The 14816-nt window shown below is 50.5% G+C and overlaps 1 protein-coding gene across 2 annotated transcripts in view; it reads right to left on the reverse strand.

The window, feature by feature from the left end:
* The window catches only part of VAV2 (vav guanine nucleotide exchange factor 2), a 158427-nt gene that overhangs the window by 115977 nt on the left and 27634 nt on the right, over positions 1-14816 (reverse strand). For both annotated transcript variants that reach the window (XM_026062299.1, XM_026062300.1), the window contains exon 2: positions 8906-9022. In XM_026062299.1, the coding sequence (XP_025918084.1) occupies positions 8906-9022 (117 nt within the window). The remainder of the gene's footprint in view (positions 1-8905; positions 9023-14816) is intronic.

A 14816-nucleotide genomic window follows, 5' to 3' on the forward strand; every position in this document is an offset into this window, starting at 1 on the left:
TTCATAGAAGGGTTGGGTGGTTTTTTTTGGTTGTTTGTTTTTTCCTCCTGTTTTTCTTGAATCTTTTTCACGGGGAAGATGCTGAGCAGAATTACCCAGAGGATCAGGATCTGCAGAGGCAGATAGTGTCAGCACTTTCGAGCTGACGGTTTCACTTTTTGTCTGTTCCGCTAATACATGGTTACACCCGCATGTTAATCCATCTCAAGAAATGCTAATTACTTCTTGGTAAATTCAAGGCATTTGGCCTTGGGACAGTCTCATCACCAGATGTTACAGTCCCAATAGGCTGTGAAATCTGTGGAAGAGTTTAAATAAAGAAATGGAAGAGCCTGGCTGATTATGGAATAAAAAACTCCATTTAGTCAAAGATCCCTTTAGGTGGCATTACCTGGGATATACCTCCTTCCCTTCCCAAAGGGCGTACCCACCAAACAGTTAAGCTCAAGCGATGTCGGATGCACCAACTGAGCACTAAGATATAGCAGGATTGACTCTGCCTGTTGACATCTTTCAGTCATGAGGATCTTCACTGCATCATTCAGTCTCAAATATCTGAGGACACGGGAAAGGAAAAACATTTAATGGGATTCAAACGAAACCAGGCGTTTTTCAAACAATAGGCAAAACCTGTTGGGTCACAGAAAAGAGCCTGGCTTCTCCCTCCTCCCCTTCTTGGAGGCAGACAGACTGGTAAATGTTTTACTAATCACAGGTTTTCACACAGGAAGGAAAAAAAAACAAAAAAAAAAATCCTTTTTTCCCCCTGAGCTTGTCTAAAGTTACTGCAAGGAGAGCTCAGGAAAAATCAAGAAGGTAAAGGAAAATCAATTTCATATGCATTAAGAATATATATTTATATATGTCCTGATCAATATCCTGGGTTCCTCGCCCATTAAAACACTCCAACGGCTATCGGAGACTTAACGGCCGAATTCTCCCAAGCAGACTATGGGAGTTACGAAAGATCCTGCCCGTACTTGTTTGATCTGAAACATAAAACCCCTTAATGTGACCCCTTGGAAAAATACTGGGGAAGGCAGCCAAGAAGAAAAAAGAAAAGCTTCCCAGAACGAACATTTCTGGCTCTTTCAGTTTCACTGAAAACTGCACATCTATAAACAGTCCAGATTTCTAAGTAGGGCAGGGAGGAAGGGGAAAAAGCAGGGAGAAGCTGCCGCAGCAGAGCTAAAAGCTTCTGCCGCGCCAGGGGCAGACGGGAGAAGGAGCCTTTGCTCTTGCTGCAAGCCGGTCGACGAAGGAGGCAAAGCCCTTCCTTGCGGAGAAGCACAGAGACTCATCCCTAAATAGCTGGGGACCTCGGGCGAACGCAGGGCTTCTGCCTTCGGCCACCCAGCAACTCAGCACCCCTTTTCCTGAGCACAAAGTCAGCTGCAAAGGGAGCCCCCCCTCCGCCGGTGCCAGGACACGGGGGCCAGCTTCGGCCGGTGGGACAGGAGCTGCCGCTGCGGGTCGCAGCTGGGTGCTCAGCTTCCAGCTCGCGCTGCCTCGGCTGGTAGAGCTCGGGCTCTTCACAGAGCAAGGTTTGCTTTAGGGTGCAGCAAAAGAATAGTTGCATTTTATCTACAACTTGTTGTACGTGCACAATTTAAGGCCGTGGTGCTGGTGCTGGCTTCTGAAGACCACAAAATAAGGCAACGTGGTGCTTTGGACGTTAACCGTGGCAGTGCATCACGCAGAGGAACCGACAAAGACGCATGGTCCACCAGGTCATTTCAGGGCAATATCAATGGCAGAGAAGTTTCCAGGATTGGGACTGAAAAAGCGTACGTTACTGTAGGTGTGCCACCACCCAGCACATCTCTCGCAGCAAACCCAGCGCCAGGCCTGGGCGCTGCAGGGCAGAAAGCCCCGTCTGGCGCACGCTTGACTAGCCGCAGCAGCCTGCGATTCGTTTGCCCCCGTCTTACGGAAGTACGGCACCAGGGTTTCCGGTGCACGCTTTTAGCGTTCTGGCTGAAAACATCTGCCAGAGGCACCGCACCTGCCCGCGCAGTCACCCAGCCCAGCCCGCGGCCGCCCACCCTGCCCGCCCGCTGAATTGCGGCGAGCACGCCGCCGTGCAGAGGAGGACGCGATGCTTCTGCCTCGTGGCAGGCGAGGGTCTCGCCCCCACCCCGTGTCCTGCAGGATCGTCTCGGATCAGACTGCGCACCTGGAGGACTGCGGGCAATGGAGAGCTTGGTACGGCTTCACTGACAGCAAGAAAAGCAACCCCAAACGATCCTTCAAGCTTAAAGGAAAGAAAAAACCCCTCTTCCAGTCTGTTTTTCCCCTTGTAGCATTCATCCCAACATCCAAGTCGCCAGTATGACTCCAATGAGACCACTTAACACCCAGGTGGCCGAAGACCAGCCATCCTTGGCCAGCTTGCACAGACAGGACCGAGCGTGCACCTGCAGTTCCTGCAAGCACCAAGGGGGCTAATGCTCATCTGGCAGGCGGCGACGTCCCCGCGGAGGCGTTTTGAGAGCTGCAACGGGGGAGCTGCCGTCCTCCCTCTGCAACCCACCTCCCGGAGCCGGGGCATCTCCCTCGAGCAGGGACCTGCAGCACCCTGGGAGCATCTAGGAGCCCAAACTTCACTTTACACCAGCGTCAGAGTCGCTTTTGAATCTTCAGCTTGTTGGCAAAGCGCTTAGGGGCATTTCATAGATCAAAACATCCCCGACTGCCAGCTTTGGCCTTGCTCCTCTCGAGAACATTGCCCGGGAGGAGCTTTCCTGCTCCGTGCAGCCTAACGGAGGAGAGCACGGGCTCGGGGCGCCTTTTCCTTGGGGTCACAGTAAGCCCAGGGCCAGCGGGCAGGGAAGGAGTTAAGCGAGTTCCTGCTTTCTTGCATGCAATCGCGCACACACATCTCTTTGCAGGCCAGTTACTCTACTGCTCTCTCGGGAATTAAAAAAAAAGAAAAAAATAAAAAACTACACACGCCCTTCTTTTGGAGAATTCTTCTCACTTCCCGCCCCACCCACTGCACACACACTTTACAAGTTAGACAGCAATCAAGCGTTTTTATCTCCGATATGAGCCCTTTCTTGATACCCGTCCAACTACCATGCACCAGCCGCCTGAATAGCCGGTACAGAGCCGCGCAACAAGGGGGGATCTGTTCTGCCGGCCGTTCCTCCGGGGGATTTGTAAATAAACAGGACACCAGGCCCGGCGGCCGGCCCCGGCGTTTCGCGGCAGCCGACGGGATGTCGTGCTCGGGCACGGCCAGCCCTGCAAAACCCTCCTCTCGCCGCCCAGCCCCCAGCCGGCACCGCAGCCGTTCAGCGCCGTAAAGGAAAACGCACCACTTCGAACTCGTCCTGGGCTACAAAAAGTCAGCAAAGAAACAAAAAATATATATATTATGGATGGGAAAAGGAGAGCTGCTGACCCTGCCAGGGGGTTGGTTGCAGGAGGGTGAGCATTAAGCTGTTATGGCACCAAAACGCAGCCAGGCATCCAAAAGCCTCACAATTTTCAATTAGCTGTATCATTTCATATAAATTTTCCCCCTTCTCCCCCCTAAGCTATGGTAAAAATAGGGGTCCAGTTTTAAAGGCACATTTTAAAATACTGCTGCGGGGTGTTACATTAAGCATGAAGTTACAGAGACGCCCGAGGGAGGGGAACCTCAGCAGAGCATCCAAGGGAGAAGAAACCCCAATGCCACCGACCCTCGGTGGGAGCATCTCCAAATCCCTAAGTAGCACAGAGACTGCTGCCCACCTCGTATCGGAAACCGAGCAGAAAACTTGTTTTTCTGCCTCTCTGGCAACGGGGTTCATGTTTTTCAGAGAGGGACCAGGGGACGACAGTGGTTGAGTCCCTTCGCGAGAGCAGGTGGGGATGGCCTGGACCCCCCCAAGGACCCAGGAACCCTCCACGCTGGCCCCTCGGCTCGAGGAAGGGGATGGCACTTCTTTACGTGAGAAATTATTCTGCAGATGCAGAGGTTTTTATGCTAGGCACCCACAAATTTAAGTTGGCCAGCACCAATGCATGCCCTCTTGGGCACATGCAGGTCCTCTCCGGCCAAGGGGCAGCCACCCGAGTGCACCTCCACCCCGGCAAGCCACGTGCGAGCCCTCCACTGGAGGCATGAACACCAGCGAAGCCTTGGAGGGGTCAATTCAGAGGGAAGACTGACCCAAGCCCTTTGGTGGAGACCCCTCTCTGCCGACCCCTCTCCTGGAGGATCCTTCCCCGAGGCGCCGGGCTGGGGGCAGCTGTCACTAACCTCCGGACCACGAGCAACACGCTGAAAAACACTGCTTTCATCTCAGGCTGCAGAAGAGTCAATATCCCCCCCCATTTTTCAGCTGACTTGTGACTGGGCTTCCCCTTTTCATTTAAAAAAAGCATCTTTTTGGGTCTATGGGGCAGGGCGCTGAAGACCCCCACCTTGTAAAGAGCTTTTTTGAAACGGTCCAGGAGCTTCAAAAGCCAGCACTATTAAATACACATCAGGAGGGTAAAGAGGAGTAAGAGGCTAATAAATGGCACACTCCACAGGCTTAGGAATATTTGAACTATATTTCTCAAAATAAAAAAATGTATATTACTGCAAGTTACTGAAAATGAGCAACTCTAATGAACCTTGCTACCATAAGGATGACTAATAGAGTGATAAAGAGCTTAATCCATATTTATGTACTTCTTATCTCGTTATAGTTGGTGCCAACAAATTAGGAAGTTCAATAAAAGCTGCGTTTTATATCGCTGCTCTGAAACGTACATGAACCACACACACACAGCCGAGCTATACTAGCAGGGACTAGACGCTCAGCACCCTTGCAGAGGACCCCTGTGCTCACTCAAGTTATGGACAAGGTGCACTAACAGCAGCTTTCGCCCTCGGAGCCCTGTACACTGTTTCTGCATCCTGCAGTGAAGACACACAAACAACAGAGAATCAGTTTTGCAGAAGTCGCTAGTGATTACACATAGCTTTTGAGCCACTTTAAAGGGACTAGATTTAAACAAACCAAAAAAAAAAGAGTCAACTCACAGAAAAAAAAATATATATATATCCTTTTAGGGTGTCTTAAAGGGGCACACCTAGAAGTCTAGACACTCCGCATCTTGGGTCGCTCTTGGAAAGCTCTGGCTCTGAACACAGCACGTCCCTTGTCACAGCGGGGCTGCTCAACAACGGGGTGCCGGGGGAGGAAAAAGAAAAAAATACTGGCCGTGAACAATTTAAAGTTGCCTTTCGATTCCCTTGGGTAATTGGGAAACACTGCAAGAAAAATTACAAGAAACATGATGCATCTATTCGGCAAGAGCCTGCGTTTGCCAATTACCCAACACCGCATGAACGCAGAGATGGATCCTTCCAGCTCCACAGGGATTTCTGGCTGGAGAAGCCCACGTGGTTCACGGTCCCATTTCACCAGCCTGGAGAAAGCCAAGAAGCAGTAACTTGCCCAAGCTTGAAACACAAGCAAGTGGCAAAGACAGGGATAAAATCCACATCCTTGGACTTCAGAGTTTGGCAAGAAAAGATCCTTCTCCCTGTCTTTAACTAACCGCTTTGGGCTGCTTGGCTACCCAGGGAAAGCCACATGCCCACAGCTGTCTTAAAGCCGACAATCATGGGCTGAAAGAAAATCCATTAGTGGGTCACGGGCAGAGGAACCCAACCAGCTCCAGCAACTGAATGGTGGAAAACTACACGTTAGCATCAGTCAAAGCCCTCTACTACACCCAGAGACCCAGCACATTGGGCCAACATTTCAGTTGCAGCAAAACCGGAGGCAATGCGCAACACCCTCCTACCCATCTCGGCACAGCTGCACACCACGAGTAACCAGCAGAGCCTACGGCAACTCATCCTTGCTGAAACTGGCTCAGCAGATTGAAGGGAGCCGGCCATCAGCTACGGAAAATGAGCTCTTGCCATCAGATCACGGCAAGACCGAGGGATCGGATTTTTCCTTTTCTTTTAAAGCAGTAGCACTTTTCCCTTGCTAAGAAACCCTGAAAGATCCTGCAGATCCCAAATGGACAAGTGCCTTCACATGTAGGTCAGCCCCACGTAAACACAAGTAATGCAAGCCTCTGCGGTTTTACTGGCTAATTGCATTTCGGCAAACCCAAATGCTATTAGTAATGCTGTCTAACTGGCCTTCTGTTTGCAGGAGAGAAATAACTACTTAAATAGTACCCAAAGAGGAAACACCCAACAGCACTCCAGTAAGCCTCCTCTGTAATTAAATGGTCAACTATTACTACTGCACTGTTCATAAAAGCCTCTTACATGGCATAAGTGTCTGGTAACCAAAAAGTGCTATTGATCCGAGTAATGAATGGCTTCGTGACGAATTTTTTGTGTGTGAAGTCTGCCTTTGGCCAGTGGGAACGTAAATTAAAGACTCCTTTTGCTCTCACAGGATTTGTACGATTGTGATTCAAAACAGAAACTCGCTTTGGTCAACAGCAGATTTTTCCCCGTTTGTTTGCTTTGCCACTGCTGAACACAGATCTGAAGATAACATTGGAATGAAAGGTGGAAAAAACAATGGGGATATTTTGAAAGGCTTCCAGAGGGATTTTAGGGTGGTACAGACCTGAAACAGCTGATTTCCCCCTCCCCCCAAAAAAGTTTTTGTTAAAAACTACATCAGGGAAGAATCAACAAGGTTTTTGTACAGAGAACCTGCCTCAAACCTTGCAGAGGTCTTTGAAGACGACAATGCACATGAGAAGAAATATGATGCAGGCAGTAAAATACATTGCGATTTCTTAGCAGTTTGTGACAAATTTCTCCCCCCAGGCCTCCCAAAACACTAAACTGTTACGGATTAAGAGGGAACGGCAAACAGTCTCTTTTCCAAGTTACAAACCAAAGGCCTGCAAGGTCATGGATGACCTCCAGAAAGTAAACAGAAGTAGGGAAGAGTTGTTCCCTAGCTGGAACAGAAAGGAAACCAGGCTGTCTTCAGCTGACATGTTCCAGAAGCGTTTAATGCCAGGTCTATTAATGGGCTTATTAGGCAATTTGAAATGCTAAAAACTAAGCGACAATGTGACCATAAAACAGCATTTTAATTAGCAAAGGTTCTTTCCCCAACTCAAAAGGTTCCTTCTGTGCATTCGTATTCTCAAAACAAAGTCGTCTTGTATTTCATAAATCAAAAAACTCATAAAACAAGCCCCTGCAATTGCACATTCCAGATAATGGTCCAGAAATAAATTAGGCAATAAATATCAAATAAAATAACCTCATCAGCAGTAGAAATCTACTCGTTGGATAACCAGAAAAGATGCCTTCAAGCAGCTTGTGCCTGGTAGCTCAAGAGAGGTAAAACGATCCAGAGCTTTAATAAATCTTTTAACACCTATATCACTGAAGAATAGCAACGGTCCTGTGTAATCGCTTCCCTGAGCCTAGCATCCATCAGAGCAACGGTGCAGTCCTGATGCCATTGATGCCAAAAGAAAGGATATCAAACCAACAGCCCCTTGTCAAAACCATGTCGGATTTTCCTCCCTCGCAGCTGGGTCTCATTCAGTACTCGGTGCCACCCATCAGTCACAGCAAAACACAGACACCCTCTCCTCTCTCACCGAGGTGGCACACAGCGCACGCACAGCCAGCATCTAGGAACTGGGGGTGGGGGACAAAACCTCCAAGTAAATTTTTCAGAAATACTTGAGGGGACTAAATCAGCCCTGGCATGAGATTTACTGACCACCACGGGAACGCACCGGCCCAATTACAAAACCAACCATGACTTCTGAAAAGCCGTTCTGCTTGAAGCCAGGCACAGAGGCATCAGCTGGGGAAGGACGGCACTGTGCAAGGTTTGCATCCGCACCCAGGCAAAACCAAAAGCGCTTGCAGATGCGGAGCTCTTGCTTCAGCATTGCGACAAGCCAGATCCCGGGTTTGTACTGATCGGTAACACTAGTACATGGAAACACGCAGCTGGGGTTGTAGCGTTCAATCCCACGCTGGGTCACGCAGAGCGAGCAAGAGCGAGGATGATGCTTAGCACAGGTTTGAACCTGCTTTTCCTTGCAGCGAACTTATGGGCAAAACACAAGAAAAACAAAGCTGTGCCGCTGCGGCCCCTTGCACAAGTCCCTGGGCAGGCAGGCAGGCGAGGTGCCTTGCCAATGCGGGGGCAACCTCGTGCGACGGACTGCCACGAGCCGCGGGAGCCAAGGGCCAGGGAAGCGGCTGTGCCTCCCGCGGGCAAGCAGGATGCTCGGCCTCGGGGCCTGGGCACCCACATTAAACACGTGCAGCCAAGCAGAGCCCAGCCAGCGCAGTCAAAGAGCCCCGGGGAGATGGTGCAGCTTTCCCCAAGTCACCGAGCGGGGCAGCGCTGGAGCCAAGAAGGCGACCTGCAGTCCCTGCTCCAGCGCAGCATCCAGGCCCTTGGACTATAGCATCTTCCAACAGCTATTTTACAAACGCACAGTTGCAATATTTTGTCTCCCCAAAACCAAAGTTTCACATGTACTTTAGAGACCTCCCTTCCCACCCCTTGATCTAGGGGGATCAGACAAGAGCATTCACCAGACCTAGAGCTGCCCATACTGTGCACACCGTTGTAACACAACCAGCATCCCGCTGCTCTCGGAGCAACCGCTCCTCTGCGGGGACTGATCCCAGAAGCTTTGCAATCTAAAGCATGAAGCTTTAAGACTGGATCTCCCTTCATTAACGAAGGGCACAGCAGAGTCAACCCCTAGATATGCAGTCTACCACTGGCACAGCAGAAGTGCCCCAGTGCATGGGTTAGGGGTGCAGAAGCTATTCAGGAAAAAACATTCAGGTTTCATATTTTTCATCCAAAGCTGCAGCACAAGTCCAGAGAACCGTCCGGTGCCAGCAATGCCAAAACCACTCGCTCCCCCAGAGCTCAGCAGTAATTCTTACCTTTCCAAAATCCCGTACGTCAAAGAGGTCAAAGGGATCAAACAGATCGCTGTTTCTTAGCCCAAATTTGTCGTGACAGACCTTTAGGAACGTTCGAATGTTCTTCAAGCAGAGAAACTGGGGGGGAACAAAAAAAGAGGAGGAAGGAAAAGTGAGTAAGGCAGGCACAATGTTTAACTGAGCTATGCTAGGTTGAATTCACATCTGAAACAAATTAACAGGAACATAGAAACTTGCACTGAGAAATGATGCGACAGTTTATTTGTTGTTACTGAAGATGTCAGACTCCTGGTGCCCTGTTATGACTTTTGTGTTCTCAGCTGTGCACCAGAAGCAAACGCCCTTTCAAAAACCAAATTTCACAGTTCAAACATAAGGTAACACTGCAGAATGGCTGGGAAACCTGACATGGGACATTCCCCTTTCACAGGCTATAAATTACAGCTGATGTTCTATTAAAAAATAAAAATAAAAAAATTGAATCCCTAACCATTTCTAATTTCACTGATGCCTTTCTGCGCTTCCCTAAGGAAGGGACACACACGTTACATTAATGCACATTTAACTATGTCCACACCCATGCGCGCATGCACCCCTGCACACATCCCAAAGAAACAAAAAGCCCAAACAAAACAAGAAATGGGGCCGTTGAAAATTGTCGTTTTTCGCCTTTGGGTCCGAAGCGATCGACAGCTTACTCCAACCACACGTTCCCCCCTTATTCACCGTGCTCCGAGGCGCTGCGGGCAGCACCCCGCCGGCACGCCGCGAGGCAGAGCGCCAAGCCAGCACGGTTCTGGCCGACAGCTGCCAGGCCTGAGCTCAAGCAGAAGAGCAGCTCCCGACCCGGCTCGGCGCCGTTGCCCGCGCCGGGGCGATCGCCGTGCCCGCTCCCACAAAGCTCCGCTCCTCTTTAATTGCAGCCCGTCTGAAAAGGCAGAGCTCTCGCCTCTCCTGGGACCAGCCCGAGCTGTTCAGATAGCTCAGCCGGCAGAGCGACCTTATGGTTCTTTTTCAAGAAAACCCCGTCTTTGACAATAGCAATAATTGGCCGTTTGCTCGCGAGCGTCGGGGGTTTTGAAGGCTGGGGGCTCCAGACGGTCTCGCTCCAGCGACGACGCCTGGCAGCGCGGGAGCTGAGATGCGAAGAATAAAATTGGGCCTCCTTTGGCTGCATCACCTACATCATTCACTAGGACTGACCAAGTGTGCCGAATAGGCCAATTAATTTCACTTCTTCAATCTGCACACTATTCCAGAAAATGTCTTCAATTTACTGTTCCCTTTCAGCAAACTCTTCACAAATATTTAACAAAAGTGTTAGAGGTATACCTAAATCAGCGCGCTGGGGAGCGAATCACCACCACGTGACACGGACGCAAGCAGCGTTTGGTTGAGCTTGCACCGAGTTGGTTAGTGCGGTTTCGGCATGTGGCGTTATCTGCACTCTCCACGCCACCATCAAAGCGGTATTACACAAAACCACTGCTTGCAAACATCACAGATAAAGCTATTTTATCTTGCTTTGAACTCTTTTTTTTTTTCTTCTTCATTATTAAAGAACCAAAGCACAGCCTTTTTGGCCCATCTTATCTCCGCATGACCATGATGAAGCTTGTCGGTATTATTGCATTTGGGATTATACTTCAGGTTTGTGGCTAAGGATTAGAAAGGCTACCACATTAAAACAGGCTAATTCACCTACAAAAGAAAGAATAACCTTTTACCCTTCTGCCCCGTCCCAGCCCCCTCCACGGGAAGCTGCCGGGTGACAGCACAACTCCCCCGGTACGGTGGTTGTGAACATGAACATCACATCACAGTGTTCTCATTAGACAAGCAAGTGCTGGAGGCAGCAACTGAAAACAATTCTGTTTTTCTAGGGCATTCTTCTATCTCACATAAACACTGCAGTAAATACAATCTGTCTAGACGGGAGAGTTTTTTTGGAATTGCTTTACAACCTCTCTCGCCGATACGGGTTATTTCATAACCGTCTTCTGGGTCTCCGCAAGAATTTACATCCTGTGCAAACCAGTTGCTTGCAGCAAGGGTGTATTTTCTGTTGTGTTGCAGTCTCATTGATCTCAAGTTTCTACCACGTGTTTATTTTAAATCCTTTTAAGCCTCCAGTTTTAAAAGTTAATGACACAGGTTACAGCCATAATTGCATGCAGAAAGAGGCAAGCTTCCTTTGCAGAAATGCCTTGCCTTTTTCCAGCCCTCGGAGCATTCACCACTTTGTGGTTGTCCCAACGCTTGGGCGGAAACAAAGGCCGAAGCGCTCAGGAAAGATCGTCTCTAAGAGCACGGGTGTTCGGGGAAGCGAAGGAGGCACCCGAGGGCGTGAGAACCCGAACTCTCCGCACTATACGTCTTTGGTTCCAATTCCTGAAAAGCTCAAACCTCACACCTTGTTTCCGAAAGAGAGATCACACATCCGAGCTAATGAGATGCCTCACCCTGACAGCATTTTTACCAGCGAGCGAGCACGAGCTATCCCACAATTTTAGATTGGATGGAGCTGCCCTGATCTCAGCTCGTCCTCGGCGAGAAAGGGCAGGACCAAATACTCCACTGAACATCAGCTGCATCCACCTGTCCCTGCTCATCCAGCTCAAATCTGGAAATCCTCATGCCACCAGCTGCTAAATTAGCACAAGCCCCCCGCAGCGGTGTCACTGCCTTCCCCACAGCTCCAGGTGACATCTACAAAAAGCCACCAAGCGCTGCCACCGCAGGCAGCCAGACAGCTGCTGCGCTCACGCGGATGACAAGCGTCAAGGAGGAATCCCGTAATCCATGTACAGAGCTGCCGAGAAAGCCTGATGCAGAACACAAAAAGGGAAGGCAGCAGCGACTCCTTAAAACGTCCTCCAGCGTACCTCACCTGCAAGGATTAAGGACATATAGCGTTTTTAATTACGGCTCGATGCCTCGAGCATAGTCCTGCATCACAACATAAGTGCCCAGATCGCAGGGAACGGAGAGCAGCTGCCGGTCATCCTCGAGTTTGGTATACGTTAATATTCCCATTGCCTGTGACGCAAACTCCCAGCCTTTCCCTTTAGCTAAGCCCAGCTATAACTTAAACAAAAAGATCTGTTGCCAAATTAATTTATTAATTAACCCATTCCAACCCAGACGGTTGCAGTCACAGAAGTCCTGGCTCGTACCGGTGCTCCTGTGGGATTATACAAACGAGCAAAAAAACAGGGTTGATTCTTTCACAAGTAAACAAGATAAAAATAGGATGTTTTACAGTCTCATTAAACCTAGACCAAACCGGCTTAGGCAATGACCGCCGGCCTCATCAGCATTCGGCACCTGAGACAAAAGCGGCAGGAAAGCCCAGGCGCGTTGCATCGCGTTCCCTCCCCTCCGAGCGCAGCCCCATCGTGCAGGAACCCGCCTGGGTGCCCCAGCGCTCTGCTCCTGCCCCTCCGCAGGGTCCCAGCCGGGAGGGAGGGATGCTGCTGCCATTAAAACCTACGGGTCCAACCTGGGCCCGCTGGGACGAGTCAGCAGGGAAGGCGGCACAGCAGCTCCGCTCCTCCTCGCTCGCCCCGTTTAGTCACCACCGCTTCTCGCAGCAGTCCCTGTCCGACCAGGCACCCAGCAGCACCTGGGCTGGCCAGACAACAGCCATTTCTCATGCAAGTCCTTCGGAAGGGACCTAAGGACTCGAGCACGTCTGGTTTAGGCTGGAAGCGGTCCTCCCCCAACCTCAGCTCTCGCAGCCTTCCTCCCTCGGTGCGGAAAGGGAGGAAGAACAGCAGAGAACCACACGGCTTCCCGGCCCGGGAACCCACATGCGTTTCTGACTCCCCCCCGAGCCTATTTCGTTAAAGGGAGATGGCCAAAAGGGAGACGAGAAGGTCTGCGAACGCAGCAGCATTTGCCGATGACCAAACTGCCCGAGGTGGGACTCGGAGGACATTCCCATCCGCGTGGTCCAGGATCGGCATGCTGCTGTCCCCATCCCCGCATCCGGCGGGTGACACAAGTCCACGACAGCGAGGCTGGGGGAAGAGCTGGGGTCTCGGTGAGAAATTTAACAACACGGTAAAATGTAGGACAAGGAAGGAAACGGGGCAGGCGGCTCGACTGGCAAGGTAGGACCGTATGAAAGCTCGGAGCTTATGGAGGGGCAGCGACGGCAGGAGACGCGGGTCACCGCTTCGGCGAGGAAGCCCGGGGCAGGGACCGAGGCGCGCACAATAGAGCTGGACGGCCGGGCACGAAGCCACGCTGCTGAACCTCATCCAAAACCGCGGGCTTTCAATGGACCCTGCAGCATGCAAGGAATGCTGTGGCTCTACCGCTCTAGATAACCCACTGACGAATGACGAAAGTAACTTTCTTTAGCGCTTCCTGACCGTGATGCAAGGTTTCCTCTCGTCTTGCTGCCGGCACAGCTCAAAAGCACCGGGCAAAAAGCAAGTCCCCCATGGGGAGCCAGGAGCATCTGTTTAATCACAGCCTTCACAAACGGGGGAAGGGAGGAAGATCTCTCATTGAGAAAAAGCACGGATTTGCTGTGATTAACAGGGCAATGGGTATCCCATGGCGCAAACCTCTCAAGGAAGCCAAAGGACTCGTTTCACAGTCCTGCCAAGTTCCTCCGTGCTACTCTGACATTGCAAAGGGGCACCAAGAGCAGGGAAGGAGGAAGCACGAGCCTTAGGGAAAACTGCCACGGAGGAGCGGGAACCTAGCCTGTTTTCCCTCGAGTAACACAGACCACACGCAAAGGCTAAAACCAACCGGCCTCGCTATTGCTCTCAGGTATGAGAGCGTATTACGTATGTTGGGAGCACCAGAGAATCAGGTGGAGGCAGGAGAGGGTATGGCCAGAATAAACCGCAGGGAGGGGACACCTGGCAGCTCTTCACAAAGTTAGGACGCGTGCAGGGTTCCCTCCGACTTGCCCAGGAGCCAAACAGGCCTGCAACTCATCTAAAACGCAGAGTTACTCAAGCTTCCTTTGCTTTGCTTGCTTCAAAGGCAGGAGTGAAAAGGTGGTCTCGGAGCATCCAACAGGAACTGCAGGGCTGGAGCTAAAGTAACTTTGCATTTAAAACCGTGCACATGAAATCATAACCTTTAACTGCTGCTTTCCCCAAATGGCTCTGCCTGATCTAGCTAGCTTCCAAATCAAGGCGTTACTGAGAGAATTTCAGGAGCAGAAATAAAGGTCAGAAGCATAATCAGAGCTTGCTTCACCCTCCGCCGGCAGCACCAAGTCTTCCGCAGCTTTGCTCATTCTCTCGCTTTGCGCCATGATCTCCAATAGACACGATACAAAAATACACCTCTAGAAAATTTCCCTCCCATTTTACATTTGGATTCAAGTCACAGCTCATCAATTACTTTGGATGGACAGATTAAGTTTCTGGTTGTTGGACAGCAGATTTATCTACTGGGAAGTGGGGAATGAAACTATTTCTCAAACAATTTAGTGCTATTACTTCCCCCTTATTTAAAAGGCATTTCCATAGCAGAACACTCACGGGCTGGGCAAATTCCACTTAGAAAGACTGATTAATGAGCCCAAAATGCTGGTGAGCACCGACCTCACTAGAGCTTCTCCTTCATCCACCCACAAGCAACGATTAGCCCTAGAACAGTACCTGAGGGATAACGTTAATCATTTATTTTAGCAAACACTGATAGCTTGTCATGGGGAGGCACCGGGGAAAGTTAACCCTGAGCTACAGCAAGCAAGGGTACTTCTCAGTGAGGAGCATCCAGCCAGACCTCCGACCAGAGGGCTGGAAACCTATTGCCAATTGTAAAAAGCAATTAAAAAAAAAAAGTGGGAGGCCTTGGGAATAACCTATTAAATACACTGAAGTCACAAACCTCAGCCATGGAGAAGTGGGAATGACTTTCAGCAGTGCTCGAACTA

This window comes from Apteryx rowi, unplaced genomic scaffold (assembly GCF_003343035.1).
Source record: "Apteryx rowi isolate R43461 unplaced genomic scaffold, aptRow1 scaffold_19, whole genome shotgun sequence".
Lineage (NCBI taxonomy): Eukaryota > Metazoa > Chordata > Aves > Apterygiformes > Apterygidae > Apteryx > Apteryx rowi.